A 19,111-nucleotide genomic window follows, 5' to 3' on the forward strand; every position below is an offset into this window, starting at 1 on the left:
AGCGCTGCTGCACTGGTGTTAGCAGGGGTGCTCAGGCCACCTCGGTGGCTGTGCCGTGGCTCACCAGTACCATGCCTTTGCCTTGGCAGGTCCAGTGTATTCGGGGAGAAGGTGGAGACTGTCATGATGCAGAAGCTGAATGATAAAGGCCAGAGCATGGCAGCTCCTCCCAGGGAAGTGAGCAGATCAGCCAAGTCAACGTGGACAGGTACTAGGGCTGTGCGGTGTAACCATCAGGGCAGCGAGGGTGGGGATGTGCAGGAAGAGGGGCCGTCACATACAGCAGCACTTGAGAGGGACAGGCGAGTAGATAAAAAAGGAGCCTCAGGAAAGGCTGCTCCCCTGCTTGGGATGTATTTGCTGTTTCTTGTCAGCTTCTCTTGGAGCCTGAATCTCAGTAAACCCTGGGCCATCGCTTGCTCTGTCAGTCCCCACCATGCACCCTAGGGAAGCTCTGCTCAGTGCTTCCCCAGTTACTCTGCTCTCTGCACCCCTCTGCAGCCATCAGTCCCTTCATCCAGCCAGCATGAGAGAGTGAGAGTCTCTGTACATAACCAGAGGGGAAGGGAGGAAGTGCCAAGGAAGGTTCAGATGGGCAAACAAAGCAAAGGAGAGAAGAGGTGTTTCCTCCTGGATCATGCAACACCACAGCCAGCCAGCTGGGCTTGCACAAGGCAGGGAGCAAGCTGTCAGGCCCCGCAAGGTCTGGGATGTGATGAGTGCCCTGCGGAGAAGCTCAGCATCAGTTCTCTTAGCATGAGCTCTTGGCTTCCCAAGGCATAGCCTTCCTGGGGCAGGCTGCAGCATGGAAAATCAGACACAGCAGCAATCCTCTTGGGTCTGGTGAAATCCATCATTTCACCTTGGTTGTAGTATCTTTACGCAGGCATTGATTCACGTGGGTGGGTGAAAGAAGCTGTGCCGAGCGAGCCCTGGGGCAGGGTGGCTTGGCAGTCTGAAGCCAGCCAGAGCAACAAATCCGTGTGGCTTTTCATGGGTTTGACAGCAGCACCTCCAGCCGGGCTGGGCATGCCCAATGTCCTGGGGCTCTGCAGAAAGCAGGGAACCCATTCCACTGCCCAAATCAGGATCTCATTTCCTTCTCCTGCCCATCCTATTGTCTGCAGATGAGATGCTGCTCTTCTGAGGCTGGCTGTGTTTCAGTGTGCTGTCTGTGCTGCTGCTTAGTGAGAAGCGTCTAGGGTAATGCCTCCAAACTCACTCAGGACTGGTGGCAAGCTCTCTGCTGGGATGAGTGGTGTGCTGAGCCCTCCCTGTGCCCACTGGGACCCTTTTGCAGTAACATTTACACTTGTTTTCCCTCCCTCCTTCCAGTTGCAGACCAAACCTTCAGGAAGCGCTTGCTGCCACCCTGGTGCTCCTATCTGGCTCATGGTATCAGTCTCCTCCTCTTCGCCACCTCTACGGGGGTCTCCGTGTGGATTGGGGTGGGGTTTTCCTCCAGTGTTGCCCTCATGTGGCTCATCTCAGGGATATTCAGCTTTCTGGCATCTTTCTTGGTCTGGGAGCCCCTGAAGGTAAGGACAACATGAGAACACAAGCACATATCTGTACATGTGTATGTATTAAGTGTAATTAGCATCTTATCCAGATACTAATCAAGTCATACTGGACACTGTGTGGATTGAATACTCCCTCCCATCTTTGTATCCCTGCAGGAGGGGAAGGATGTGCACACCAGCAGCAGTAGGAGAGGAAGGGCTGGTGGCAGTTTGTTTTAGAGGTTGTCTAGCTGCTCGGAGTGCTCAGCGGCTGTGCCCTGCCTGCTGTCTGTGCTGAAAGGCCCACAGGACCTGCTGCCCATGGCGGTTCTGGTGGCACGGCTCTCTCTGCAGATTCATGACACTGCTTGTCTCCCCAGGTTCTGCTGGAAGCCCTCTATTTCTCACTGGTTGCCAAGCGCTTGCACCCAGAGGAAGACGATACGTTGGTGGAGCATCCATTCGTTGAGCATGTTTCTGAGAAGATCAGCAAAGTCCGACCCCCGCAGGGGTTTGCCCTTTTCCAGGCCAAGGAGGAGGCCAGGAAGGTGAAACTGCTACACAGGATGCTGAAGGTAAGACATCTCCTGATACCTGTGGGGCCTAGGGCAGAGGCCAAGTGCTGGCTCTGGGAGCTGAGATACATCCTTGTGTGGGTCCTCCTAATCCAGCTGTGATCTACTAGCTGAGCTAGTAGGTGCATGTCTCCAGTTTCCACTTCAGTTTCCCCATCTGTAAAAGGCTGGCAGTGACATTGACCTTTTCTGTGAAGCTCTGAGATCTGAAGTGGCCGGAAGGCAGAACCATAACTGGATTGATGTGGAGCAGCTGGTGTGTTTGACTCCGTAACTGAGGTGTTTGAGGTTAGGGGAAGGTTTGCAATGTGGAGTAGATGCCAACTTGCACAAGAAAATTCATTAGTTGAGTCTTGTGAAACATGTAACTCCCTGTGTAGGAGCTGAAGTTTCAATCCCTTTGTAGGTCATTCAGTACTAATCCTCCACACTTGTGCTGGGAATACACAGCTGCTTTAATGGAGTCAAGTTACTTTTAACTGAGTAATTTCCCTTTTAAAGGATGGAAAACCCCATAGCTATAGCATAAGCCAAGCTGCCAGCACATAGGAGCTCCTACAGGGAGGTTGTGCAATGCATATCAACTGAAACATGGTGCCGGGCTGGCCGCTTTGAACAAAGAATATTGTTATGAGCCTGTGGTCTGGGTTTCATTTTAAGCTGCTTCCCATATGGAAGAAGAAAACGGCATGCTCTGCGTCCCAATCCCACTGCGCGGCAGGCAGCAGTCAGTGGAAAGCACTGGTTTGCTGCAGGATTGGGATCCAACCCCCCTGTGCTTGGGTGCAATCCCTTTCTACTCTCTGCTTGTCAGAATTTCCTCATCTACATGATGTTCTTGCTGGTAATCCTGCTCACCAACTACGGAGACGCCTCCCGCAACAGCAGGGCCTTCCTTTTGCAGAGCTCCATCAAGCAGCAGTTGGGCAGCAACGAATTCCTCCACATCAAGAGGTAACTGCGAAGGCCCTGGGGATGGGGAGGAACAAGGTGTTGCTTTGTATCAGAGAAGCTGCGCAGGGCTGCAGCGAGGAGTCGGGGAGCAGGCTGGCTTCTGGTGTTGGGCTCGTGCTCCACAGTCACTACCATAAGAGGCTCTCGACTGGGGAGCACTGGTACCTCTGTGGAGCCAGGCACTTGCCCGCAGACACAGCATGGCAGGGAGCGGGTCCCTTTTTTGTCCCTGTGGTTCTGCTTCTCCCCTGAAGAATATAGGCACCTGTGGGGAGTTGAGAGCTTTAATTTCTTTGAATTTTAATGATTTCCTCAGTGGGAAGGGACTGCGTGAATTATAGATGTTTATCTTTCTGTATCTGGTTAAAAGGACGCAAGTTTGCTCTGTCTCCAAAATTTACAACATAAACAGGGTCACAAGAACCAAAAATAACATCTCATATACAGAGTCCTTCCCTTCCTTGCTCTGCACATATGGTTTAACTAGATTAAATTTTCCCAGCTGAGTTTCCACACCGCCACAAACTCCCGCAGTCCAGACTGACATCAGAACGGCTGCCTGGGATTAATGGTGCCTTTGTACCCATCTCACTACAGACCCCTTCATTAGTCTGTGCAAACAGACGTGGCTTATCCCTGCCACACAAAGTCACAGAAACTCTGATTCACACCACAATATGAATCAGGAATGATTCCAGTGAACTTGGTGGAAGTTTCTGGGGTGAAAGTGGTGTAAAGGGAGAGAGCAGAATCTGGTCCTAAATGTCATCTCTTTCCTACTGTGTTGCTGCAGACCCACTGGTCTGATCAGGTGCCAAGTGGATTCAATCACCTTTAGGTCTTGCATGTCAAATAAACATTTTCGTGACCCCAGCTCTGGGAATAGATGGAAATGTTGCGTCTGCCTGCTAGCCAGGCACGCGGGAGGAGAGCAGCCCAGGTTAGCTCTCCAAAACTCAGTCCTCACCTCCAGGTGAAACGCAGATGGTCATAGGTGAGACATGCAGAGACCGCCCTAGCAGAGCTGCCCCGGGAGCTCTGCCTCTCACGCCTCTTCCCCATTGCAGGTCAGATCAATTCTGGGTCTGGATGTCACAGGTCTTCCTCCCTTACCTCTACAACAACCGGTCGGGTCAAGAGAGCTACAGCACCACGCTGGGGACAGCCCGGCTGCGCCAGCTCAGGTTGCAGGAAGGTAGGTGGGCAAGGGCCCATGGCTCTGCTGTCACGGGTGGGTGGTGACATTCCTGGAGGCATGAAATGGCCGGGTCTGGATGCAGCTGGGGCTGAATGAAGCAAGGCAGAGGTTACAGAAGTAGGGTTTTTTGCAGCATGTATATTAGTGTGCTCCTGGTTCTGCTCTTTTTGGAGGTGAACTGGAGCAGTCAATCATGAGGATTTACACTAGAGAGGTTGGCTTCATTTCTGGAGGTGTGACTGAGGACACAGAGTTGGAGGGGGCTTGTGAAGAAGGGAAATGCTAAGTGTGAAAGCTCAACTGTGTGCCCCAGCACTGTTTGGGCTCCCCACGAGGTGACAGTGTTGGTCTCATTCCAGCCGAGTGCCAGCGCAGTGCCCAGGACGTCCTCCATGGCATGGGCACGGTTGCCAGGAAGAACTGCACGGACTCGCACAGCTTTTCTACCGCTGACTACGCAGCTGGCTGGGAAAGGGCGGCCGTGAACATGACGGCTGCGTGGTCCTACTCGCCACCTGACCTGACGGGGTAAGGAGCTGCCCAGCCTGCACTTACGCCCCTGGCTCCATCTGCCAAAGACATCGCATCTCTTCAGCTGATGCGGTGCCCGGGGTGGTTCCCAGCCCTCGCCTCAGTGAGGCCAACTGCAGCCCCTGAGCCTGGCAAAGGGCAAATAAACGCAGAAATGCCAAAGGCCTTCCCTGAACACGTCCACACTGGCAGTGTGACCGGTGGGAGGCATGTAGCTGCCGCTCACCCAGCTTCCATGGAGATGCGAGTGTCACCTCAAGCTGTCTGAACGGCAGCGTAGTGCTGTTCTCAGGGGCCCAGGGGCAGAGGGTTCGACTCTCCAGCTTCAGGGGCAGAGACAAGCTGCAGAACAAGGTAACCCAGCCGCCCACAGAGACCACAGAGCAGCACCAGCTTTCTGTTATAGTGGGCTATGGGAGATTGGCCTTCACCAGCATACTGGACATTAAATCACTATTGGTTTCTGCTCTGGTTTGTTCTTGGATGTGTCTTCATTGAAGTGTGGGGCACCACAGGGCTTGGGGCTGTTCTGAGGTTGGGAACACTGAGGTGGGTCAATGCACTTCAGTAATTTGTCTTGTGAAATAAATAATGAGGCAGCTGTTGCCCCTGGATGTGCAGGGTAGAGGTCAGGGTCTGCGTCTGTACACTTGCTCCTGGCCTGCCACACAGGGGAGCATACCAGTGGCTGCTCTGTCCCAACATCTCTCACCCCATGGCTCCTCTTCCTCTGCAGGGTCTGGTACTGGGGTTACATCTCTTTCTACGATAGCAGTGGTTACGTCCAGGAGCTGGGGGCTTCGCTAGAGGAAAGCAGAGCTCAGCTGAATTTCCTTCAGCAGCACACTTGGATTGACAACATGTAAGTGTGGCAGGGGTGAAGGAAGTGTTCTGCTGTCACTGAGCAACAACTTTAAGGGGTGCTGCTGGGGTGCGATGGCAGGGAAAGGATCTATGATCCTACAAAATGGTGGCACCAAAGCTCAGGGTTGGTGTTGACCCAGAGTCCTGAGCTGCTCTCCTTCCCTCCACAGGAGCCGGGCAGTCTTTGTGGAGCTGATGCAGTATAACCCCAGCGTGGACCTGCACGCTGCCATCACCCTCCAGCTGGAGTTCCTGGGGGCTGGCCAGGCTGTTAGCACTGTCACCATCAGCCCCTTCCCACTGCTGCGGCTCAGTGGGGGTGTCACACTGCAGCTTCTCATGATGGTCAGTGTGTTTCTTCCCCTCCACGCTCCTCTTCCCTCTTGGTCCCTGCACAGAGGGCTTTGGGGACCCATTGCCTGGCCTCCCAGAAGGGCAGCGTTGGTCACTGTGGACTGATGCTCCCCTGCGTGAGGCCACTTGTCCCATACCTGTCACCACTCCACTCCAGGCCTGGACAGTTCATAGAAAACATCCCTGGCACCACTGAGGGGAAGGAGATTCTTCCTGTCTGGCAGCATTTGTTGGTCTTGTCTCAACCTTTTCACTTCCTTGAACTCGTCCCTGTCACTGTGGAAACTTGAGGCTTTTGTTCTTCTGTCCTCAACGGGGACATCGGCCAGCTGAGCCATGTCCCCAGACACCCTGCCTGGGCTCTCTTCGACTGGACACTGTCACCCTGCCACAACTGCATTGGACGTGGTCTGGGGAGCTTCACTGCTAGGGCAGGAGGGAGCAGGGCACTGAGTGAGCGAGGATGGCATGGAAGGACTCAGGGGGTGCTCCAGCTGTAGGCTGGCAGAACTCAGCCTGGTACATGGGGTTCTGCTGTCCTGGGGTGCTGCAGGGTCCCCTGGTGTAGCACAGCAGTTAAGCATTGCCCTCTCCTTTGCTGGTAACTTCTCCATTCTGCCCCCAGGTCTTCCTCATGATGTTTGTGGTCTACTTTGTGGTGTCTGAGTCACTGTCCATCAAGAAAGAAGGCAGAGCCTACTTCACCCTGTGGGGCAACTATGGCCAGTGGGTCTTCATCCTCCTCACCACTTGCACCGTGGTGGTGCACCTCAGCCAAGCCACCCTTGCTGACCAGCAGTGGCTCAAGTACCTCAACAACCGCAAGGGTTTCACCAACTTCTACCAGGTGGCCTTTCTCAACACCATCTTTAGCACCTTGGCTGCATCCCTCCTCTTCCTCCTGACTGTGCAGGTATGGAGAGGGTTGGATGGGAGCAGTGTGTGGGCAGGGATGTGTGCTTTGGTCCTCCTGTGCCAGCTTCTCATCTGTGCACAGCCTCATGGCAGGGGTAGCAAAGGGCCTTGAAATTAAAACAAGTGCAGTACCGTGGTCCTGCTGTGCCAGGCACCGATCAAACGCAATGGGGCTGCTGCCACAGCCAGACTCTACTGCAGGACAGAGGTGGTGGGCAGTTATAGAGTTATAGAATGGTTTGGGTTGGGAGGTGTCGTGGTTTTACCCCAGCCAGCAGCTGAGTACCACGCAGCCGCTCGTTCACTCCCCCCCATCGGGATGGGAAAGAGAATCAGAAGAGTTAAAGTGAGAAAACTCGTGGGTTGAGATAAAGACAGTTTAATAGGTAAAGCAAAAGCCGCGCGCACAAGCAAAGCAAAACAAGGAATTCATTCACCACTTCCCATGGGCAGGCAGGTGTTCAGCCATCCCCAGGAAAGCAGGGCTCCATCACGCGTAATGGTTACTTGGGAAGACAAACGCCATTGCCCCGAATGCCGCCGCCCCCCCCTCTCTCTTCCCCCAAGCTCCTTATAAACTGAGCATGACGTCATATAGTATGGAATACCCCTTTGGTCAGTTTGGGTCACCTGTCCTGTCTGTGTCTCCTCCCAACTTCTTGTCCACCCCCAGCCATCCCGCTGGCAGGGCAGTGCAAGAAGCAGAAAAGGCCTTGGCCTCGTGTAAACACTGCTCAACAATAAGTCCATAGAACAAAAACATCTCTATATTATCAATGCTGTCTCCAGCACAAATCCAAAACGTATCCCCACACTAGCTACTATGAAGAAAAATCAATCCTCTCAGCTGAAACCAGGACAGGAGGGACCTTTGAAGATCATCTAATCCAACCCCCTGCCACAGGCAGGGACATCTTTCACTAGATCAAAGCAACCTGCTTATTTCTACAGGGGCTCTTGGGTTGGCTAACGATTACTGCATGATGTTATAGCTGAGATCATAAGACTTCTCACCTTTTTTTTTCTCTTCATTTTCGTGCTTGCCATTGTGCATCTCTGGTGCAGCGCTTTAGGTCTCTAAAGTCTCTGGGCCCTCAGCTCCCTTGGGGACTTCAGCCTAGTGTGGCTGTGGGATGATTTTTGTCTTCAAGGAGCCTGTTGACTAGGATGTCCTCTGCTCTACCAGAGTTTGCATTTCTCAGACTTGTAGAGATGTTTGAAAGACCCTTCCCTGGGCTGGCAGCAGCCTCTGTGATGAGCCCGTGTTGTAACACCATCCTCTCTCTTGGTCCTAGGCTGCCCAGCAGCTGCGTTTTGTCAGGCAGTGGTCTGTGTTTGGGAAGACCTTTCAGAAGTCTGCGAAGGAGCTGACTGCTGCAGGGCTGGCGTTCGCTGTCCTCATCCTGGCCTACGCTCAGCTCGGCTTCCTGGTAACTACCTGCTGTCCCCACCTCGCCTTGCAGAGTGGCTGGTTGTCCGCAAGGGCTGCCCAGGGTCGTGTTGTCCGTTGTCCCTCACCACACCACGGCTGTGTGCAAAGCCCCGCGGGCCCTCTGGGTGCTCCAACGCCCAGCCTGTGCAGGGTGCTTGTCCACCACAGAGCAGGCGGCTTTGGCCAGCAGCTGCGTCTGTGGCCTGTCGCTGTCACAGCCGATTTGTGGGCCACCCGTCAGGGCTCGTGCTTTGTAAAATGGCCTAGTGAGGACCGGGGGTCAGGGGAACATTTTTCCACTGATCGCTTCTCATTACATCTCCAATATCCCCTTTGCAGCTCTTCTCCTCTTCCTCGGAGTCCTTCCGCAGTGTTGGCAGCAGCCTCCTGCTGCTCTTTGCCATGCTGCGGGGCAGCGTGAACCTCCGTCCCTGCCTGCCCGAGTCCTCAGGCCTCTACTACCTATTCTGCACCAGCTACATCATCCTGGAGGTATGGATCGTGCTGAGGCTGTTCACCGTGGTGCTTGTCTACAGCTACCGGGAAATGCACTTTGAGCTGTACCGCCCTGCCTTCGAGCCCCAGGACTATGAGATGGTGGAGCTCTTCATGCGCAGGCTGAAAATGTGGATGGGCTTCAGCAAAGCCAAGGAGGTGAGTGCAGCCTGGGAAACTCCATGGAGAAGGGACCTAGTAGCAGGCAGTAGGCTGCAGACATTTGCAGAGAATCAAGGCCCACCATGCTTTGCCTCTGGCTACTTCCCACTGCTGTTCACAGTCTGGTTCCTCTGGTGGGTGAGGGCTGGAGCGTGGACATTCCTGGAGGCCCAAGAGCTGGGTTAGTGATGGGGTGTCGTAGGGGCATCTGCTGCCAGTTCTCAGTCCCACAGTTCCACCTGTTTTTATCTAGGATCTGTCCCCAGGTCCGTGCTGTGGCCTGGCTCACCAGGAACGGCTGGGAGCAGCCCTGGGGCTGTTTGGAGCAGGACATGATGCCACAGCACGGCGTTCCCACTCGCCAGCTCCTGAAATAACTCTTCCCCTTGCTCCTCCGTTCTCTTCCAGTTCCGGCACAAGGTGAGGTTCGAAGGGATGGAGCCGCTGCCGTCCCGAGACTCCAGTGACTCCAAGTCCTTCCGGGGCCCCACTCCCAGCGCTGCCTCTGACAGCTCCAGGGCCTCCACCTCCTCCAGCCAGCTGGATGGGCTGAGCCTCGTGCTGAGCACCCGGGACAGCCTGGAAGTGGACGCTGACATCCACCGCCTCCTTTCCCTCTTTGAGATGCTGCTCGCCCAATTTGACCGGGTCAACCAGGTGACAGAAGACGTGTACCGCATTGAGCACCAGCTGGAGGGCTCTCAGAGTCGCCGCTCCAGGAGGAGGTACACCCAGATGTCAGAGGGTGTCCTGAGCGGGTACTGTGCAGGCAGCACAGAGCAGGGGCCCTCACCCGAGATCTCCTCCGACACGGACCTGCAGCCCCCGCGGGACGTCCCACTGTCCCCCCACTCTCCGGCTGCCCCCCCAGGCAGCAGAGGCTCTGTGCCCAGCCGGCTCCTTCGAGCTAGCAGAGGCATCAGCGTGGCGGCTTCTGTGCTGCCCCCGCACAAACCCTACGCTGCTGTAGCTCCGGTGGTGAAGAAGAAACGGCCCCTTCGGGCCAAGAACAGGGTGCACCCCGCTGTCAAATAACAGGCGGTGTGCTGGGCGTCACGAGGAGCAATGCCCTTGGAGGGTAGAGAGCGCCTGGGAAGGGGTTTGCGAAGGGTGGGCTGTGCCTACTGTGCAAACCTGGCGCCTCAGGAGCTGCTGCTTCTGATAGCTCCCGCCGCGGCGGCTGTGCCTGCCGAGGCGCACGGGGCTGGTGCCTGCAACGTGGCTGGCACAGCCTCCGTGGACCTGACTGTCCCCGTCAGATGTGCTGACGTTCCTTACCGGTGGCCTCCAGCATTAAGGGCTGGTTGGAGAAGGCTGAGCCTTTCCCTCAGGGACAGCTGGGAAAGGCTGCGTGGGGCACGGTCAGCGTGCAGAAAATCCCTGTTAAGGTAGGGCAGTATTAAAAAGTTGTCTCTCTTGTTAAATGGCCCCACCTGCAAACAGCCTGCGCATGGTGACTGTCGCAAGGACACTTTACTGGGGACTGGCACAGGGTGACCGGTACAAGGCTCACCTCCCTTCCCCGCTGGCTGTGCCAGATGGAAGGGGGGAGAGAAGACCCCCCAGGCCTTGAAGGTTTGAACTGAGTCTTGGATTTTTGTCGACCAGTCACACTGTGGAGGAAAGCTACAGGTTTCAAGAAGATATTTAACCAATCTTTTTTTTTTTTTTTTTTAAAGCATAAATATATATAGATATAGATAAATGATATCTACACCCAGATCAGTTAATTTCCAGTATTGGCTACTTTTATCCTCCAGAAATTGGTACTATTCTTTGTATTTAAAGAAACCCAATATTTAAACCAAATGACGTTGCAAGCTGCAGTAAGCTGCCAGCGCTGCTCCCTGGCTGGGCTCGGAAGAGATGATGAGCAGCAGAGCCCAAAGGGTGTGGAGACCTCGGGCTGCTTTTGGCCGTCTCTGAGCGTGGGGTTGCCAATGTGCTGGCTTCGCTGCGGTCCCCCACCCACCCCCTGTCCCCCAGCGCTCGCCCCCTGTGTGGTGGCCCTCGGGGTGCGGGCGCTGCTGACCGCTTGGCTTTTCTAATCCAAGGAATGTATTGACGTAAGTATATGTATTTTTTTGGTTTACTTGTTCGTATGTACTGCCCAGCACTTTAAACAATGCTTTCCTCGGCTAACAATGACACATGCGATCTAACAAGAACGGGATAATATATCACAAAAGCAGTATTTTTTTGTTTGTTTAAATCATAAACTGAAATGAGCAAGTGCTGATGAAGTGAACGCAGCCCCCCAGCATGCCCCTGCCTGAGGCAGCCATGCTGGTTCCTCCTGGCATCTTCCCTTTGAGAAGCACAAAGGCGCTGGGGGAGGCAGGTGAAGCCCTAACGGAGCTTTTGTCGGGGTCCCCCCAGCCCTGCTGCCCCACAGCTCCCCGGGACTTGCCGTGCGCTGGGCTACAGCTGGCCTGTGCTCGCCGTGCCCGGCTGGGGAGGGGCTGCGCCGTGGGGCACCCCCTGCTCACAGCACGGGGTGCTGAGCAGCGGCTGAAGCCTCCCCAGGGCCTGCGTTCGCTTTGTCATCACCATTTCATGTTATGTATATTGTAAGTAATTTATATGGGTTGTTTTGGTTTTCTTCTTGTAAATGTATATATTTTTGTATGTTTGCTATATTTTCATAGCATCGGTAACGTGTTTGAAACATGTAGATAGGAGACAGAATACTATTGTCAGAGTTATTTAAAGGATGTATTAAGTGCTTCTTCCTGGGAATGTCCCGTGTATATAAAGTATTCGGTGTCTGTGTGCATGTGGTGCGTGTGCTCTCCTCCCAGCTGAGGTTTGGCCGGGCTGGCTCTGGGCCAGTCGCCGCAGGTGGAGCGGAGCATGGCAGGGGATGGGACACCCATGGTGTGCGAGTTGGTGTGCTCCCAGAACCTGCTCTATGCTTTGGAAATGTGAGAGGGTTGAAGGAAAGCCTTAGGCAGTGAGACCAGGTGCGCAGTGCCACAGGGGAAGGTGCCTCGGGTTAGACTGCATCTTGCCTCTGATGCTGGGGGGCCTGGAAGTGTCCCTCCCGTGCCCTGGCAGGGGAGACCTTTCTGGGCAGAGACACTTCCATTGCTAATGACATCACCTCCTGAGTCCCCCCCCCCATCCAGCTCCCAGCACTTCTGCTATGCTGTGTTAGATGATACTTTTAAAGATGATTTCATGTCCACGTGGTTCCTTAGCTCCAGGTGCCTGCCCATGTCCCTTATGGGTGACTGAAGGAGGATGCAGGAGTGCTCGTTGTGATGGCTGTGGGACTGGTGTAAGTTACCTTTTAAAAAAAAACTTGGTTGATAGGATGGACAGATGCTGGGGAAAGGTCGCAGAAGGATGCGGGCAGGAGAAAAGAAGTGTGGTATAGCTTGAAGATCACTTCAAGTGAAATGATGGTTGGTCACCATAGAGGTTGTTGAAAGAGCAGATTGCACAGAAGGAAGTAGGGCGCAGAGGGAGAAAACTAATACTAGTAACCACAAAGCTTTCGTAATGGGAAGGAAAGGCAGGTAGAAGAAGATGACAGAGAAGTAGCAGTAGTTGGAGATGGAGGGTTCCAGCTTGGTGGCAGCAGGTGCCTGGAGCACATAGAACCAACAGTGAGGTCCACTGAGCCCAGGGATGGGGCCCAGCACTGGCTTAGGTGCTGATGGTAGTAAGCTTCGTGCACTGTGCAGAAGTGATTCGTTAATTCTTTTACAAATGGCTCCATCTCCTCCAGAACTCTTCTGGTATCTAAAACTGGGTTTCAAGCCAGAGATTTAAAACCATTTGCCTTGTATTTTTTTGGTTCCTTTTACTTATCCAGGCAGCCCATGACCTGTTTTTGGTGACAGGTACAGTGCTGGTACAAGTGCCTGCTAGCTGTGTCCAAAACCCCCTCTGGCAGTAAAACGAGCAGCTGTGAGATGTACCAGGATACCTGGGATGTGGTGCTGCAGCTCTGGTAATGGCACTGTGCACACGGCTGTGGCTGCACCCAGCTGCTACGCTCGTCGCCCCTCTGGTGCATCCTCCCTGGAGCTAGGAAGGTCACAGTTACAAAGCAAAGTCCTATTAGGTGAGATGAGCACAGGCCCTGGTTGAAGCTCAGGAACTGCAGTCTACTTCTGTCCTTAAATCCACGGTTTCTGACTCTTCAGCTGTGCCTTAGAAGGAAAGGCACTGGAGAAGTATTTACTTGCATAAACAGCAACTACCTGCAAAGACATAAGCAAGTTGCTCATCTTCTAGCAGGGCTGTGTAAGCATGCAGGAATGTGTTTGGCCAGCAGAGCCATGGAAAAAGGAGGGTTACTGTAGGAGAGCACTAGCTTTTGTGTGCTGCTGGTGGGCCACCAGCTCTTCCTCTCTTTTGGGTTCTTAGATGGGAGAGCTGTGCAGTTGTGCTTAGAACAGCCCCGTGCATCCCTTTCCCACCACAGTGGAGCAATGGGCAATCTGGCCCCCCCTGAGGGCCGTACCCCTTCCCCCGTGGGTACAGATCCATGTTCCCACCTGCATCCCTGGATCAGGGATGGGACAGAGATGAGGCTGCAAGCACCAATCTGTCAGCCAGTGGGAATGTTCAGTGAGTAAAAGGAACCAAGCAGGTCTTGGAAAGCTCTCACATCTTCAAGAGCCAAAAAGTTGAGTTCAAGCACCCTGGTTCAGTTCTTAGCCCCACCCTCCCCGGCTTGAGTATGCTCATTTATAAGTTGTTGGTAGGAGGAGTTAAGTGCGGGAGAGATGAGGCAAGAGGCAGTGGTGAGCACAACAGCCTTTAATAAGCTAACGGAGGCAAGCAGGCAGGTGTAACAAGGATGCTCATAGCAAAGCATCAGGATTTTTGTTCCCAAGTGCCTGTTCCTTACCAAGCTTGCTCTGCGTGTGTGTGAGTGTGACTTGATGTGTGTGACTTACTTACCAAGTGCTTCTTCTAATCAAAGAGGAGCAGAAACAGGATAAGACAACTGCCCTACTTCTTTCCTTCACTTGAAGTATGGAGAGCAGCTCTGAAACTCACAGTTGTTTTTTGAAAAGCCAAACACCTCTGCGAGGGCCCACGTGCCTGGTGGGCACCACTGACAGCTTCCACGCAATCATAGTTCTCAGCGCAGCATTTATTTGTACAAACTATAGCAACACTCACAGGGTTCCTTCACTGTCCCAGCTAAGGTACTATGTATACCTGCACTTAGCTGCAGCCAGAGTTACTAATCGTGGAGTTACACCCTCAACAGCAATAAACTTGACTTGCAGCCCTAGCCAATAAATACTCCTGAATGTATATTTCTGTGTTTGTAGTCACCAAGAGATGGTTTCTTATTTATTGTCTTAAGTCTCACAAAGATGCAACAGTATCAAGCTGCTTAAATAAAAACCCCTACCCATTAATTTAAAAGGGAGAGGGAAGGACTTATATAAGTGCTTTTTTTTTTTTTTTTTTTTTTTAAAAAAGAACAGATGATTGTGACCAATATGCCAACTGTTATTGTCTGGTCAGCATTTCACTGCAAACAAAAATACCATATTTTGTAACTGTGGGGATGTTTCTTAAAAAATGACAAGGTCAAATAAAAGATGACTGCTATGACCTGGCTCTGGTGCTTTTGTTACGCTCATTCCAGCTCACTCACCGCTACCAGCAAGAGCTCAGCAAAGGCACAGGGGCAAAGTAGCGCTAGCCAGAGCTAGTCCAGAGACATTCCTCCCCGTCCCGATGTCACTGTCTATGGCTGGCATTTTAATTAAGGTCTCCTGCACAATATAAGACACTTTCTTAAATCAGACAGCCTATTAGGGCAGCTCTGGGCTGTAATTAATGACATCAGGTTGCTGATGAAGAGTCTGTGGTCAATGTAAAGGAGACTCAGCCCCAGGATGCCACTGCACAAACACCTGCGAGGGGAAGCGAACTGCTCTGGCTCCCCATGGGGGGAAATGCCAACAGAAACACCCCCCCTGCTGCAGAGGTTACCTGAGGCTGAACCAGAGGGAATATCCCCAGTGCAGGGACTGGGACACAGCCAGGTACTGCACCCTGTCCAGCATTTGGAGGTGTGGCTGCTGGTTACTGACACGAGTGATACGGATCAGAAAACTGAAAGGGGAAAGGAATTTACATTATTACGAAACAGTTTGAATTTTCCCAGGCCAGCAAGATCCTGCAGACCTTACAAATATTTTATTTCCTTTACGACTTAGAAACACTCACAACATACACTTAGAGTTCCCAAACAGCCCTGCACAAGCTAGTAGCATCACTTTTGTCCCCTCACCTGTCGCTTCACAGTTCTGTGTGCAGATTGCACTCATCTCGATCTCCATTGCAAGGGCGCTGCTGTTAGCCGTTACCAAAAAGCGCCGCTTCCCATTTATTGACAAAGCAGGAGATAAAGTACTCACAGTATAGTCCAGCTTACATGGTTTCTCCCAGTTTGGTAGTGTAGTGTCTGGTGACCATCTTACCACAAGATGGGCTACATAGTCCAAACTCCACCTGTACAGGCGTGCACTGAAAGGACCGTTTGCTTCAACAGCCGAGGTCCCAGGAGGAAAGACTGTCACTAGGCGTTAGTGCAACAGGCAAAACTCATTCAGAGATGATGCCCCATGAAGTGTCAACTGTCTTTCAAAAAGGGAGTTACTGGGTGCACAGAGAAGGACAAGAGTTATCCTCAGCATTGCTGCAACCAGTGGAAATTCAGCAGCTGAACCTAGAAGTCAGGTCTGGCCTCTGGCTACATCCTGGCAGCCAGCCTGGTGGGTCAGACTGTTCGTCACGAATGATTCGTGGCCCAGCTCTCTGCCATTCTGCTGCTCTGCCAAGTGGTGTCCACCTCCCCGTTTTGTGTTACTTCTGGTAGCAAAATCATTTCTGCTGAATGAGGGAGGGTTTGCTGTGAATCCCTCAAAATGGAGACAAATCCTTGGGAATTTAAGCAGCGTGTTTGGCAGGTCACTTGACAACCCAAATTAACTCCTACCAGAGCTGGCAGCAGAAAGAGTCTGAGAGCCTGAAGAGTTCAAGTGCTGAGAGGCACCGAGACCTGGAGAGGAGCCGGGATTCCAGGGTGCTTAGAAATAGTGACTGGATTTTCAGTACTTCGTATTTCATTCCCAATAAAGTTGTCAAAATTCCCACAATTCCTGTACCTTCCAACTACGTGATGAACTGCAGAATATCCTACTTTGTCTGCTTCCACCAGACACTGGTGTGGAAGGAGTCCAAAGAAAGGTTCTGCAAGAAAGTTCCCATCCGAGATGGAAGCCTTGAAATAGCTTAAACCAAATAAAACCAAAACACGTAGAGTTGGCCCTCTCTGGGAGCATCTGCTGGGGATACAGTGTCCTCATCAGACAACAGTGGCAGGCTGAGACACTGAAACATTCGAGCCTCCCGCTATGGTTCAATGCCGAGTCCACATGCAAGCAGCACAGCCACGCTGTGCCTGCCAAACCTACTCCTCCACGTCCATGCAGCCACACGGAGTCAGCACGCGGGTAAAATGCTTTCACTGCCTCATCCGTCCCAGAACAGACACGCTGACGCACAGGGATCTAGACGAACTCCGTGAAGTCGTCCACCGAGGAGATCAGCCGCTTCCTCTGTCCAGTCTCATAGGTGGGTGGAGGGTCCTGGGGGATCTGGGGAGGGGGTTTTGTGGGAGCGGATGGATGCATCTGCAGGGGAAGGCCAGGAGTCTGGTACTGGGTTTCTTCACGTAGCTGAAAGTCAAATGAGAACAGATGAGCTCCGTTCTCTCTGAAACTCTTTTCACTCTCCATTTGGGCAGGGCAGGACAGGTTACTCGGGACAGCTTGTCATACCATCCCTAGCACGGTGCCGAGGGGGTACAGCTCTGCATGCAGGTATTGGGGTTCCCAAACCCCTTGCCACCAGGGAAGCTGTTTGGAAGCTTGCAAGTCCAGATCTACATCGCTACACTTGTCATTCCCACAAGAGCTGGATTCTAACCTTCATACACATCCTCCTCCTCTTATTCAGCAAGTTTTGATAGCTGATTTTACGTGCCTTATTTGTAACAAGACTCTAAGGTAGAGCCCCATTCTAAATATTTAGAACTGACAGCTTTACTTACCCGGTGCCTTAGCCTCTTGATATGACGTAGCCTTGCGATCCATTTGGATGGGTAGGTGTCAGTAGGGTTTGATCGACTGTGATGAACCTGGGAAGCCATCTAATTTGGGAAGGGTGGGGAGAAGAAGCAGGGAAAGAGAGGAGGCACGTTAACATCATCACAACAATAAAATTAATAGAACGTTTCAGTATAGTTTGACCACAACTGAAATACAGTTCTAAGTTATAACAGTTCATGTGCTAACTATGACTTAAAGGTTGACAGCAATAACTGAAGCAGAAAACTTACTTGCTTTAGCAAGCCCTATTCATTTCCTTGGAAGCTGGTGATGGACCAAGACACCAGCAGAAAGACAGGAGGTCTCAAAGAGTGTGCAGGTTTTGGCTGGGATAGAGTTAATTTTCTTCACCGTAGCTGGTACGGGGCTGCATTTTGGATTTGTGCTGAGAACAGTGTCAATAGGGATGTTTCAGTTCCTGCTGAGCAGTGCCTACACACTGCCAAGGCCTTTCCTGCTCCTCACCCCAACCCACCAGTGAGTAGCTGGGGGTGCACAAGGAGTTGGGAGGGGACACAGCCGGGACAGCTGACCCCAATGGCCAAAGGGATATTCCATACCATATGACGTCATGCTCAGCTTATAAACCTGGGTGGAGGAGAGTAGGAAGAGGGGTGCATTTGGAGCGATAGTGTTTGTCTTCTCAAGTAACCGTTATGCCGATGGAGCCCTGTTGTCCTGGAGATGGCTGAACACCTGCCTGCCCACGGGAAGTGGGGAATGAATTCCTTGATTTGTTTTGCTTGTGTGCGCAGCCTTTGTTTTACCTATTAAACTGCCTTTATCTCAACCCACGAGTTTTCTCGCTTTTACTTTTCTGATTCTCTCCCCTATCCCGCTGTGGGGGGAGTGAGCAAGTGGCTACGTGGTGCTTAGTTGCTGGCTGGGTCAGAACCACGACAGGGAGCGCAGGGGTACTCACGTTAGCGTGCAAGGCCATCTGACGGGCTACAAATGGCAGGTTCTTATCGGAGATGATCTTAGCGACACTCGTGTCTACGAGACCCTCCATGTCTTCATTTTAAAGGAAGAAGAAAAAAATATTCTTGTAAGACACTTAAGAACAAGCCAAAGGTTGCCAGTATCTAAATAGGTAAGTAATACAAATCTGAGGAATTGCATGACAGAATCTCAGTTGTTCTCATCAAGCTCTACAGCTCCAACTGTAACAGCACTTGCACTGCAACCTAACACATCTGGCTCTCAAATTCTGGCTGCTCTGTAAAGGTTTGAGAAGAGCCTGCTGGGCAATTTATCACATGAACCAAGGCATGACTGAAAAACACCCCAGAAGTGCCCCTTTGGTAAGAGGGAAGCAAATGCCCCTGCAGATCACTGCACCGGCACTGCTGAACTCGCGTGGAGCCAGGATGAGTTTCCAAGCATCAGGTCCTGCAGTGCTGAGAAGGACAGCAGAGGCCAAAGCCACAGGGATCTCCACCTCATATCTCCTTCAGTATTCCCAAGCAATGGTTGGAGGGACCTGCTCAACTCTTCTGGCACTCAGCTTGCCGATAGTATGAGTGGTACAGTGGGAAGATACCTCTTATCTTGGGGAAGATATATGAACGGGACATATCCAGACATAACTGGGCAGGACATTGGTTTCAGAGAGTTTCTCCTGCAAAGTTTTTTCTTTTTACTTTTGAAACACAAAACCACCGTGAAGTGAAGGCAGTTATTGCACCACCAATACAGGAAAGACTGAGAACAAAGGCTGGAGGGATTCCTACCTTTCCGACACTGCAGTGTCACCAGGTTACAGTCATAGTCAAGTGGTGTGATGATAACGTGCACAAAATTGAACTGACCCTAATGAGAAAACAATAAATTAGTCATATACATTTTAGTGGCAGCCATCGTGATTCCTGTGAGTGCCATAAACTAACACACGTGAATCCACAAGGCAAATAACCTCCATTCATGATCTCACACTGTTTGCTAAGATAACACATATCAGATAAGGTTTTGCAAAC

At 52.2% G+C, this 19,111-nt stretch overlaps 2 protein-coding genes across 9 annotated transcripts in view; one reads left to right on the plus strand and one right to left on the minus strand.

The window, feature by feature from the left end:
* The window catches only part of PKD1 (polycystin 1, transient receptor potential channel interacting), a 98,634-nt gene extending 84,066 nt beyond the window's left edge, over positions 1–14,568 (plus strand). For both annotated transcript variants that reach the window (XM_075767332.1, XM_075767333.1), the window contains exons 35-46: positions 90–208; positions 1,336–1,538; positions 1,883–2,077; positions 2,892–3,031; positions 4,099–4,226; positions 4,589–4,757; positions 5,497–5,622; positions 5,795–5,969; positions 6,604–6,891; positions 8,189–8,323; positions 8,665–8,979; positions 9,391–14,568. In XM_075767332.1, coding sequence (XP_075623447.1) covers positions 90–208; positions 1,336–1,538; positions 1,883–2,077; positions 2,892–3,031; positions 4,099–4,226; positions 4,589–4,757; positions 5,497–5,622; positions 5,795–5,969; positions 6,604–6,891; positions 8,189–8,323; positions 8,665–8,979; positions 9,391–10,017 — 2,620 coding nt within the window. In that variant the 3' untranslated portion in view covers positions 10,018–14,568. The remainder of the gene's footprint in view (positions 1–89; positions 209–1,335; positions 1,539–1,882; positions 2,078–2,891; positions 3,032–4,098; positions 4,227–4,588; positions 4,758–5,496; positions 5,623–5,794; positions 5,970–6,603; positions 6,892–8,188; positions 8,324–8,664; positions 8,980–9,390) is intronic.
* TSC2 (TSC complex subunit 2) overlaps positions 14,430–19,111 on the minus strand; it is a 33,789-nt gene continuing 29,107 nt past the window's right edge. For all 7 annotated transcript variants that reach the window (XM_075767339.1, XM_075767338.1, XM_075767337.1 and 4 more), the window contains 4 exons: positions 18,869–18,947; positions 18,058–18,149; positions 17,078–17,176; positions 14,430–16,703 (listed from right to left, as the gene is read on the minus strand). In XM_075767339.1, the coding sequence (XP_075623454.1) occupies positions 16,536–16,703; positions 17,078–17,176; positions 18,058–18,149; positions 18,869–18,947 (438 nt within the window). In that variant the 3' untranslated portion in view covers positions 14,430–16,535. The remainder of the gene's footprint in view (positions 16,704–17,077; positions 17,177–18,057; positions 18,150–18,868; positions 18,948–19,111) is intronic.

The sequence above is a fragment of the Balearica regulorum genome, chromosome 15 (genome assembly GCF_011004875.1).
Source record: "Balearica regulorum gibbericeps isolate bBalReg1 chromosome 15, bBalReg1.pri, whole genome shotgun sequence".
Lineage (NCBI taxonomy): Eukaryota > Metazoa > Chordata > Aves > Gruiformes > Gruidae > Balearica > Balearica regulorum.